This window comes from Epinephelus moara, chromosome 14, assembly GCF_006386435.1.
Source record: "Epinephelus moara isolate mb chromosome 14, YSFRI_EMoa_1.0, whole genome shotgun sequence".
Lineage (NCBI taxonomy): Eukaryota > Metazoa > Chordata > Actinopteri > Perciformes > Serranidae > Epinephelus > Epinephelus moara.
In genome coordinates, this window is record NC_065519.1 from 23,437,003 (window position 1) to 23,448,609 (window position 11,607).

Here is an 11,607-nt window from a genome sequence, read left to right on the forward strand (position 1 = left end):
CAAGTGGATCAATGTGGATCAGCTTTAAAATATCCTACCTGACCTCAGTGCCAGTTCACACAGCAGTCCGTGGCAGCGACACACACACACACACACACTGACCGTGCTTTGGTCTCTGCTGAGGACCTTTGCATCAGTCAACCAACTGATGAAACTGCAGAACCAAAACAGCAGAGTCAGCGAGAACAGCACGGAAAGAGATGATCTGTCAACAAAAGCAGCTGATGTTGTTTTTCATTGTGCAATCAGGGAAGTCAAAGTGGGCTCAAGTACAGCAGAGATTAACCTGCAAGCCACAACTTGCCTCAGATCAATAAAGTGAAAAGGCAAATGGCTGATATGCCTCACTGATCGGAGTAAAGGCACATGGCTCATGAAGGCAAAAGCAAGTTTAATTTGAGCCAAAACACTACCAGCTGTCCTCATGCATTAGTTATGTTAACTGCCTCTCCAGTTCAGCTGACTGGGATGACTTAAAACCACAAATCTGGACCACAGCTTTAACAAAGTGTTTGCTTTTGAAATCTGCACCATTAATCTCTCAATGGTCGCTAGAGGGTGCACACTGCACAGTCTGCATTATGAATAGGATGCTTTATTCTCTGTTACTGGGCGGTAATAGCAGTTGAAATCGGATGTAAGCTAGCTGGCAGTCGCCTTAAAGAATCAAAGGGAAGGTTTAACTCCACTGTCTTGGCCTAGGAATGGGAAACAAGGTGAGTAACGTTACACCATTTAGGTTGAGTAATTCCTGTCACGTTGAGTGTTGTAACGCAGTTAGACCCACTGTAAATGTTATAAGCTATTTCCTACACCCCTGATTGTAACTTTTAAACCGTGTTTAATAGCTGTTTTCGTCTATTTAGCTAACTTAGCTATAAGCGGATTCTTATAGTTATTAACTAGCTTTATTTCGATAAGTTACGTAAAACGTTACGCACAATAGAGTCTTTTTATTTTATCTATGAACAACACGGACAGTTTGAAGATACTGAATAAGGCTCTACAAAAACTCAAACACTGTCTGACCCTACTAAATTAGCTAAATGTTGATTTAGAAGCTTAAAACACTCACAACTCAACTTAGCTGTTTGGCCCCGGAGCACTTCCTGGTACGTCACGGCACACAAGCGCATAGATATATATACACATAGATGCCGCACCCTGGCTTGTCATAGATATATATACGTAGATGCCGCATTCAACGGTGCTCCTCATTGGAGCGATACGTCAACGCGGCCGCCATCTTGCCCAGGTGGAGCCGCGCTGCCTAATGCATGTATGTCTATTGAGGCAGGAGATTATTTATGATTAAAATCATCATTACTCGCTGAATTCTCAACCGATTTTCATGCGGTTTGGTTTGTTACAATCGTCAGACATGTAGTTATGATACAGGATACTTGGTTAAATAAAAAATGCAGCTTTTCATACCAAAATATTTGATCTTATGTAGATAAAGTAACAGTAATAGTTCTACAACACATTTAAACTAAACTTTCCCCATGTAATAAATATTCTTTTTTCTTACTAGATGTACAATGCCCACCATGATGTCATTTAATTATTAATTTTGACTATAAATGTTTATTCACATTTCACACAATGTGCAAAAAATAGTGTATCAGCAGGGTTGTGCCGAGCTGCAGTGTAGATTCTGATTAACAAATGTTGGTTTTGTACAAGTGAAAATAAATGACTTAGAGCTGCATGTTTACACAAAATTTTGCTTTAATCTCATATGTATAACACCACAGTGCTCATGGGAGCCTGGACACAGAACTGTTTACATTATTAGGTCATATTTACAAAAAATACAGTGTACAGTAGCTAGTATTATTTTTAGGAGTCTGCCCAGTCCTGTCGAAGTCCTCAGGTCTGAAGTGACAGCTGCAGATGACTGAGGAGTCACTCGGGACAAAGTCCTTTCTCCTCACTGCTGCTACCCATGCCCGTCTCCTATCTGTGTTTTTTGGGAAACTACACACAAAATAAGTGTGTCAGAAAAACGCAGTTCCACATAATTTGTAGTTACAATTCAGGCCACAAGTTAACTACTAACGTTATACTGCGTTATGTCACGTTGGTGCCATGAAACAGATAGTTGACAATTTGGAATAACACATACACCGACATAGCTGTTTGACAAAGCATCATAATTCTAAGTAATATTATATAAATGTTAACCTTTTTTCTTTAAGTTGTGTGACATAGCGTTAGCTTAATTTGGCATTAGGACCAGATCAGGACAGTTACTTTACTTTATTAGCTTAAAAGAAGGATCACTTTTTCAGATATATATCTCATTAAACATGTTCGTAACAGTAAAATATTGTAAAACAACTTCTTACCTGTGAAATGCCATTCCCTTCTGCTTGGTTTTCACACTTCTCTCGTTCGTACACCCAAATGTAGAGCAAAAACGTGGCATTTTTGCCGAGTCTGACATGGGTCTGAACCGGTCAGAGCACCTAGGCAAGATGGCGGCGGTATTGACGCATCCTACTATGACACAAGCGCAACAATGCCGATGTGGATTGTGGGAAATTGTGTTTTAATACGTTTAGGTTGATATCTGTAACACTGGAGGCCAAAACTTTTTTTTGAACAACTTAAGACATAACAAAAGGAAATATTATATATTAAAAAGCCTTTATTGTAGTGGCTAAATCATTAAATAAACCAACATGTTTCGGTTTAATGTGTTCAATGCCCTCCATGAGTAATAGGGAATCATTGGCATTATGAAATTCACTGAAATGTCTAGCTATGGGGTAGTTGTGATTTTTTGTTGTAATTGCATGTTTATGCTCAGCAAGGCGATCCCTCAGGCATCTTTTTGTACTGTCTATGTAGAAAAAGTCAGACATTAAATAACAAAAGTAGTCTTGCAATGAATGAAATCATTTAGTTCATAAGTTCTGTTTGTGTTAACATCTACAAAATGTTTAGTTTTCATAACGTTGTCACAGTGAGGGCAATGCATACATTTAAAAGTGCCAATAGGTTTGGATAAGCACATGCTTTTTTTGTCTGCTGGAAGATGTGAATGCATACATCTCAGAAAAGTATCACTCTCAATAATGGCCCAATTATGTTTCAACGATACATTTAATTTGTACTGTATGTGGTGACGAACAATGGACAAGACTGATGTGATGAATGCTGTGAATAACAGATTTATAAACCATGTTTTTATCTTGTTGTGTCGACCTGATCGCAGTGGCATCTGCCTGTGTGTATTTGAATGTATTAATAAGGTCTAACCATGTGTTATGACTGATTAAAAAGGGTTCTCACTCTGTCTCCAGGTCTAATGGACTCCAACAGTGAAGACGGAGAGTACCAAAATCTTGGGCAAGGTGCAGCCCAGTACAGAGTCACCTACCCTTATCGGAAAAACTCTAAAGATGTGAGTTGGATGATACATTCAGGGTTGGGTCAGATGACTTTGAAATGTAGTCAGTCACTGAAAACAAATTACATGGCAAATTTTGTAATAAATAATGTAATCCATTGAATTACAAAAAAGGTAATCTAACCAGGATGCCTTTGGGTAATTTCAAAATCAAATATTGAAAGTGTTGCACCTTATTCTGAAAATAATGGGCACAAACACAAAAACTGAGTCCACAAATAGTCTATTTACTCTTTAAACATCTCAAAACATTTTAAATGCATTTTTTAATATATTTAAATTGCCTTATTTTTAAGACTGAATCAAAAATATAATCAAGTAATCCTTGACAATGTAGCTGTAAATACACAATGTTTCAGATGTAATCTAGGTGGATTTTAGTTATTTATTTAGTGAACTTATCTCAATTAAATGTAATCCATTAATACCCAACCCTGCCTATTATCATACACTTGAAACAACTGGTGCACCAGGTGAGAGTGGACTCAAACACACGACTCTGGAGACAATTCAGGTAAACAAATCCAATAGGGATGAGGCAGAGGCCGAGTCAATCAACAGTAAATCCAAAAAAACAAGAATAGGACACAGGGAAACAAAAGGCTGGAATGCTGGACACACAAGAAGCTAAGACAAACTGGCACTGAAAGAAAACAAGGCACACAGATAATCAGACACAGGTGAAGTCATCAAAAGGGAGGGAAAACACACAGGGGCAGGAAGTGAACTGAAGCGAGAGGAGATGTGAGTGTCAAAGTAAAACAAGAAACAACATGAATGAATGAAATAATAAATATAACGTTAGAAACTTGAGCTGTGACATCACTAAGGTGTTTATGTGTGCTGTACCTCTTATAACTTATATGCAAAATGTATTTTCACATGCAGGTGGACTATGATAGAAACGAGGAGTTCAACAAAAAGAGGTGGGTCACTGCCTGCGTTGTGGTCACATTACAGCTAGTGCATCATGTGATTTGGTTGTCAACAGATTGTTTGAACTTTCCGCCCTGCTCAGGTACCCGGTGAGCCGCTCCGGCAACAACCCAGGCAGAGTGAAGCGGGTGGTGTCATGTAAGAGGAAGACCCATCATCTGACGGTGACTCGGAGGAAGCAGCTCGGGCCTGGGAAGACTTACGATGCTGCAAACAAGGAGAATGAGATAAACTGCATGCAGGATGTGCAGCAGGAGATATTTGACATGGACCCCTGGGAGTTCCCTCTAAATGTCAATAATAACCACAAGACTGGCAAAACTGGTTCTGAACAAGCCGACTACAGTGCACTCACAGAGGTGAGAAATACTGTCACAGTTCAGACTATAGTGTGTGTGTGCTTTTGAATGAATAACTGTGGTACTAATATGCAGATGAAACAATCTGAACCTAACAATGTTTTTCAGCTCTCAAGGGATCACAGCACAATGACTAACGTGCTGTTTGGAAGACACCTGAGACTCAAAGTATCTTTAACACTGTGGCAGAGAAATGTCGGAGAGCTGTTGACTTATTTTTTGAGGTATGTAGTGTGTAGATTTTCTGTCTCATGAATGTGACGCAGTAGTTTTTCTGGAATTTCAACAGTAGTGTTACTTCACTGTGTTTGTACAGAATCCAAGACACTGGTGTGTTTGTTGATTTTCTCCCACTCATAAGCAAAAGGTGAGTGACTAGAATATTTAAAAAATCTGATCAACATTGCCTACAAGAGGAGTAAGTGTTATTTAAATCTATTTTTCTCTGCAGCATTGATGAGAATTCCCCCAGAATCAACATTGGCTGTTGTGTTGACCTCTTTCCTTTGGTTAAGAAAGTCCTCACAAAGCCATATGAAGAGTGAGTATAACTGCTGTAATTAAGGGGTTTTTTTTGCAGTACAGTTGAATCATTACAGACAGACAATGTCTTTTTTTAAAGAACTGTTAGCTGAATTCAATTCTGTTGTTAGGGTGGTCAGAGCCTCTTATTTTAAAAATCTCATCATCTCCAACAAGAGAAATCCCAGGGTCATTTTTGACACTATAAGTAGCATTACTGGTACGCAACCACCTGCTCTACCTGTGTCCTCTGATGAGGACTGTAGCAATTTTATATATGTATATATGTATTTTGTGAATAAGGTTGCCAGTGTCAAGGCCAGTATAACACCCTCCTCCTCCTCCCTTCCTGATCCTCCCAAACAACAGTCAATTATTGATAATTTCTCACCTGTCTCCTTACAAGACTTAGCAGATCTTGTGTGCACTATGAAGATCTCTTCTAGTCCGCTGGATATCCTGCCCACAACTTTGCTGAAAAATGTTTTCAGCACTATTGGTCCATCTCTGCTCTCCATAATCAATAGCTCACTGGTTTCTGGTCGTGTCCCGTCCCATTTCAAGCAAGCGGTTGTTCAGCCGCTTCTCAAAAAGCCCAATCTGGACCCCGATGTTCTTAGTAACTACCGGCCCATTTCCAAGCTGCCCTTTGTATCTAAGATTCTAGAAAAAGCAGTTGCAAACCAGTTAGTGACAGCGTTGAACAGTTACAATATCTTAGATAAATTTCAGTCCGGTTATCGTCAGTTACATTCCACAGAAACTGCTCTTCTCAGGGTCTCCAATGACATCATGATGGCCTCCGATGCCGGTAAATCCACTATCCTGGTTCTGCTTGATCTCAGTGCAGCCTTTGACACTGTTGATCACCACATCCTTTTAGACAGGCTGAGGGACAGGGTAGGAATCTCAGGGACCGCTCTTCATTGGTTTAAATCCTATCTGTCTGATCGATCCTTTTCTGTGGCTGTTGGCCCTCATAAATCAGAGTTTGCCCCCCTTTCTTGCGGGGTGCCCCAAGGTTCAGTGCTTGGGCCTATCCTCTTTACGCTATACATGCTCCCTCTCAGAGATGTCATCAGCAATTTTGAAGGTATCTCATACCATATGTATGCAGATGACCTCCAGTTATATTTTTCTTTTAACCCTGATAGGACCGATGGAATTGACTCACTGTACGATTGTATGAATGTAATTAAGGACTGGATGTCTTCTAACTCCCTTCAGTTGAACGCAGCTAAAACTGAGATTTTAATTATTGCACCTGATGCCTCAGCATCTAAAGTGGCCAGCTGCTTAGGGTCCCTCAGTGCAAATGTGCGCCCCAAGTTGAGAAACCTTGGGGTCACATTTGATCAGGCCATGCTCTTCGATGACCACATCAAAACTGTCACTCGCTCCTGCTTTTTCCACCTCAAAAACATTTCCAAACTCAGATCCATGTTAACTTATTCCGAGCTAGAAATGATCATCCATGCTTTTATTTCCTCACGTCTGGATTACTGTAATTCTCTTTTCACCTGTCTCAATAAAACTTCATTAGACCGCCTCCAACTAGTCCAGAACGCTGCCGCCAGGCTTCTGTCCAGATCTCATAAGTTCACTCACATCACTCCAGTCCTGGCATCCCTGCACTGGCTCCCTGTTAATTTCAGGATCCAGCACAAGATTCTAACCATCACTTACAGAGCCCTCCATGGTCAAGCACCTGCATACTTGACGGATCTGGTGTCCTTTCACTGTCCTGTCAGGTCACTGCGGTCCGCTGAAGGCCACCTACTTACTGTCCCTCACACAAGATTAAAGACGAAAGGTGATAGAGCCTTTAAGGCTGTTGCACCGAAATGGTGGAATGCACTACCTCATGAGCTGAGAGCGGCCTCTTCCGTGGATATTTTTAAAAAGCAGTTAAAAACACATCTGTTTAGGCATGCGTTCCATTAATTGTCCATTGTATCATCTCAGTATTTCGCTGCACTTTACTTTTTATTTGTTTTTGTGTGTTTTGCATTGTTTCTGTTATTGTTTTTTTTGTATTTTATCTTGTGAAGCACTTTGTGAGTCCTCTCTGTGAGAAGTGCTATATAAATAAAATTTACTTACTTACTTACTTACAATGTGTTGCAGAATAATTACAAAAATACAAATAAATTAGAATTGTCTTTTCTTCTCACAGGTATCTCATAGTTGGTTTAAAGTGGATCAGTTCAGTTTTGAAAAAATGGCGGGAGGAACTACGAACAAGTGGCTATAGTGGATCAACAGAAAGTCTGATGGATAAGTGAGTCTTGCTGCATTTTATGAGCTGTGAGATGTGTGAAAGCAGCCCAGTTTGATCTCTAGTGGGCCAGACCAGTATAACCGATGATTAACCTCTACACTGTTCCCTTTCTGTCACTGATATAATGAAGCAATAAACTTTTAAATTAAAAATAAATTCACATAAAATATTTTACTTTTTTTTTTTTTTCAAAAAAAAGGTAACAAACACTTAATATTACAAGAACGTATACATAAAAAATTACTAAGTTTGAGACTTAACACAAAATTTAACCAACAAAAAGTGCTGTCTCTTAAGACTCATAGACAAGCGTAATGAAGCTCCAGTAACACCACAGATACTTCCACAATCCAGCCGGTGTGATGGCAGGGATGGATGATGGCCTGGAAGCAATGGTGTTTACACTCGGTCGATGGCCAATCGATCAGAACACGCTTATCTGGAGGGGTTCAATTTTATAATTCTTGCTCGTCCTTAAGTCTGGCTACTTAAAGCTATAGTTGGTAATGTTGGAGAGCTAGCAAGATTTGAAAGCGGCACCTCCTCTAAGCTCCACCCCCTGCTCCCCCTCCCGTCAGTGCTCCGTCCAAAGCCACGAGCCCAGACATGCCTGAACGCGCATCCTGCAGTAGGAGTCAGCAGCAGAGCAGAGGAGAGCCGAGTAAAATAACAAATCCCCCCAAAGCAAACAAATAATTACATGTCTAACAGAAAGACAGCAACCTCTGCATCACTTTTCAGGCCCTTCAGCTCCCTCAGTTGTCTCCACCGTTCAAAAGCTGGACTGCTGTTGATGTCTAGTTTGTCCTCTTGCTTTATCCAAAGCCTTTTTCGTCGCAGCCTTTTCTGCCTCTAACTTTCCTTTCTCAGCCTGTTTAGTGGGGCGAGCCCTTACAAATAATGCTGGAAGTGATACTTTTGGCTGCATTTTCTCTGCCATTGTGCAGCAAACTCCTGCTTACTCAGTATTTCTGCTGAGGAGTGCGCTGAGTATTTCCGGCAACGGTGACACGTGATGAGTGCGTGCAGGGAGGAGGGAGGGAGGGACGGTGGGGGGCTCAGGCAATACAAGACATGAAGGCATCTGATTGGTTCTTTCCATTTGCACCGAATGGCAGGGATTGGTCAGAGTTTTTACAGGCCTGCAGCTGCCACAGAGGTCTGATTTTTTTCATTCCTTTTTCTGAACACATTATGTTTTGTCTACTCTCAGGATGAAGGACCATTTTACCCAGTATAACAAAAAGTGTTTCTGAATAGGATTACCAACTATAGCTTTAATGTAGCCATAAGGAGTTAAATGTACTGGAGAAATTACTTAAGTTAAAAGCTGAATGTATATGGTAAATAAAAAACTGTCACAGTAAGTATCCTTGTTTTTTTCAGAACTGTATTCTGGTCAGGGTGGAAACGCCTCTGAAACAGCATTTTACTTGAAGTAGGCGACTCACTGACTGAAACCTGGCACGTCTTAGCCTTCATAAGAGCATCAATATGGTGTCATCCAGTGGGCCAGATTGGACCCTATGGTGGTCTGGTTCTGACCCACGGGCCGTATGTTTGACACCCCTGCTTTAAAGTGATAAAACCTGCATATGTCCAAGCAACATTACATTGTCAAAGCTGCAAAACACTGAGGACAGGGTAAACAAAAAGACATAATGGTAATTAATTAAAAGCTGTAATCAGCCACTCAGCCTTTTAAATAGATACATACAGTAATGGGATCTAAACCACCCATTCTGCCCCACTTGAAAACTTCAGTTTCATGCAGATAAGAATACAGAATACAGCCATTGTGGTAAAATGTTTATTCAACTTCTTTACAGAAATTTCCAGGCCTTTAATCAGCAGTTATTGGAGTTATGGTATCAGGAACCTTCACTGAAGTCTGTGCCAGGGACTGCTGGAGACATGGCAAAGGTCAGAGCTGCATGTATGAATAATGTATGGAAAACGTCATTGAATTTTATTATACAAAAAAAGGTACACTTACATCATCATCTTTTCCCCTCAGGTCATTGACTCCTTTCTATCTCAACTTACCTGATGGCAACAGAGATACAGATAACGGATCTTTCTGTAGCAGCTTTAGTAAAATCACTACATAGGAGCTGGTGTTTCCATAGAGAAGGGCCTTGTAGCATGTACTGTCCCCGTCCTGAGAGGACGTCTGTAGAGCACTTTGTATTTATTGGCTGTTAAGATGAACTTGAGCAGCTGAAATACTGAGAGTGTGCAATATAAATGTAATCGTCTGGTAAATTTTACGTGATTTTCTTGTCGTTGACCAAGTAGGATGTTAATTATGATCAGTGGGAGTTTTATCATTGTGCAGTTTCAGTTATGTCGCTGAAATGAAGAATGAATGTAAGAATTTTGTTTTATTGACTTGTGTATGTGTGTATTCTCTTCAGTTGCACAAATGATGATGAATAAAGTTTGTACGTTACATGTTGTGGTTTGTATTGAAATCAGTATTTGGTACGACATCCCCTTCTTCTGTTAGAGAAGACAGCACTTAAACGTAACACTGTGCTCCACCTCAGCTACAAGCACTGTTAGAAAAACAGCAACACATTTCAGCTGAGCCCCAACACTTCAGTCTTATCTGGACTTCAGCCTCATTCACCGCTGAAGTGATTTAAGCAAGGCAGAGATACGGGTTGACATAGCTCATATCTCTCCATTTACATTTTTATCTCGCTTGACACAGATAAGGGGAGGGTTGGTGTCTGTCATTGTGATGTGAGCCCGAGGCTGAAGTCCAGCTGTAACTGGGCAGGAGAGTTTGTGTGAACGGACCTGCAGTCGACAGCCCTGTTTACATTCTGGTGCTTTTCATTCAGTAAGTGTACTAACACAGCAGGAGCGTGGGAGAAGATCTGGGTACCGAGGACACCATATCTCTACTCTCTCGCCTCTTCACTGAAGGTAAGACCTTTCTCAGTGCGGTTTTGTTGTGTGCTCTTCATTAATCCTAAAGAAGCTCACAGTACTGTATCATTACAAACACTGTTGGTCTGACAAAGGAAAGTGAAGGATGAAGTGTGTGAGTCGCTGGCTGCCGGCAGTGGCCCTGCTGCTGCTCAGTGTGGCCGGAGTTGACACGGAGCATCTCCAAGCTGAGAACCTGGATCTCCTTCCCCCAGATGAGCACAACCTGGTCCTGAATCGTGGAATGAGAGGTATTTATTCATGTAAACTTTCACTTTCAGTTTGATGTTTCTTGTGCTTTTTTACCTCAATAATGTACTTTGTCTGGGATTTTGAAATGCCTATAATTTGTGCTGAATTTTCAGAACAAGCTGACCAAATTGGTTCAGTGTGTCCAGTGATTGCTTTTAAATGTTGAATCACCTTTATCTTAGATTAAAAGCTGTGGGTCAAAATCCAGCCTGTAGATCCAAATTGTTTTGTGACTCATTGATGATAAGTGTCACGTGAGGTGATTTGTGTATCTTCCTGAGATAGTTTGTCAGACAGTTGTTTCACAATTGATCAAGGTTTAACATATTTACCTGGGAGACATTGAGAAACAGTGTTGTTGTGCTGTTGCCATCAATATAATGACTAATTCCTGGCATTGCTGTTCACCACAGTTCAACATTACCACAGAGGGTGCTAAAGTAGCACTTAAATTGGATTTTTTTTTTTCATACAGTACACAGAGTGGTTGCAAATGAAAAGTTCAACATTTTAGACATTTTGGATATTTGATTTGTTTCCAAGCATATGATGAGAAGGTTAATACCACTGTAATGCTTGTATAGTGGATATGCAGCCTGTTATCTTAGCTTAGCACTAGGGCTGCCCCTGTCTAAGAGTTTTCCTAGTCGACCAATAGTCGACTAGTCGCCCGTATGTTTACGATATTCATTTAATTATTAAATGATACAATGGTTTGAGTTCAAGGTGTGAGGAAGAATAGTATCAGTAACACTGTTAACACTGTGCTACATTACAGAGAAATACAAAACCGTACTAATGAACCTTCATTAATATAGGCCTATATTTTATCTACAAGTGCACGTCACACACTGAGCAAGCCGCCTGTTAATGACGCTGTCCTCAAAACAGTAATGATTGTC

General features: G+C 40.5%; 3 protein-coding genes across 6 annotated transcripts in view; 2 read left to right on the forward strand and 1 right to left on the reverse strand.

Moving 5' to 3' along the window:
• The window catches only part of acp7 (acid phosphatase 7, tartrate resistant (putative)), a 22,147-nt gene extending 21,019 nt beyond the window's left edge, over positions 1–1,128 (reverse strand). For 2 of the 4 annotated variants that reach the window (XM_050061109.1, XM_050061106.1), the window contains exons 1-2: positions 1,076–1,128; positions 39–154 (exon numbers count right to left, since the gene is read on the reverse strand). The gene's annotated coding sequence lies outside the window, so the exon portion shown is untranslated. Of the gene's footprint in view, positions 1–38; positions 206–1,075 lie in introns of all 4 variants that reach the window. The other 2 variants (XM_050061108.1, XM_050061107.1) reach the window with 2 other exon arrangements.
• Positions 264–9,968, forward strand: LOC126400433 (KATNB1-like protein 1). The gene is made up of 10 exons (XM_050061110.1): positions 264–716; positions 3,312–3,412; positions 4,307–4,344; positions 4,437–4,713; positions 4,822–4,937; positions 5,030–5,080; positions 5,165–5,254; positions 7,412–7,516; positions 9,346–9,439; positions 9,534–9,968. Exons 2-10 carry the CDS (start codon positions 3,317–3,319, stop codon positions 9,564–9,566), a joined length of 900 nt encoding a protein of 299 aa, XP_049917067.1. The 5' UTR covers positions 264–716; positions 3,312–3,316; the 3' UTR covers positions 9,567–9,968.
• A 244-nt stretch (positions 9,969–10,212) lies between these two features.
• Positions 10,213–11,607, forward strand: part of zgc:194887 (uncharacterized protein LOC571819 homolog) — a 3,576-nt gene continuing 2,181 nt past the window's right edge. Inside the window, exons 1-2 of the mRNA XM_050061111.1 lie at positions 10,213–10,450; positions 10,549–10,704. Of these exons, the coding sequence (XP_049917068.1) occupies positions 10,560–10,704 (145 nt within the window). The 5' untranslated portion in view covers positions 10,213–10,450; positions 10,549–10,559. The remainder of the gene's footprint in view (positions 10,451–10,548; positions 10,705–11,607) is intronic.

Excerpts from the sequence above, each read along its gene's own strand:
- LOC126400433 (XM_050061110.1), top strand. The coding sequence starts at position 3,317 with ATGGACTCCAACAGTGAAGACGGAGAGTACCAAAATCTTGGGCAAGGT. Across the intron at positions 3,413-4,306 it reads ATCGGAAAAACTCTAAAGAT|GTGGACTATGATAGAAACGA; the intron begins GTGAGTTGGATG and ends TTTCACATGCAG. Across the intron at positions 4,714-4,821 it reads ACTACAGTGCACTCACAGAG|CTCTCAAGGGATCACAGCAC; the intron begins GTGAGAAATACT and ends AATGTTTTTCAG.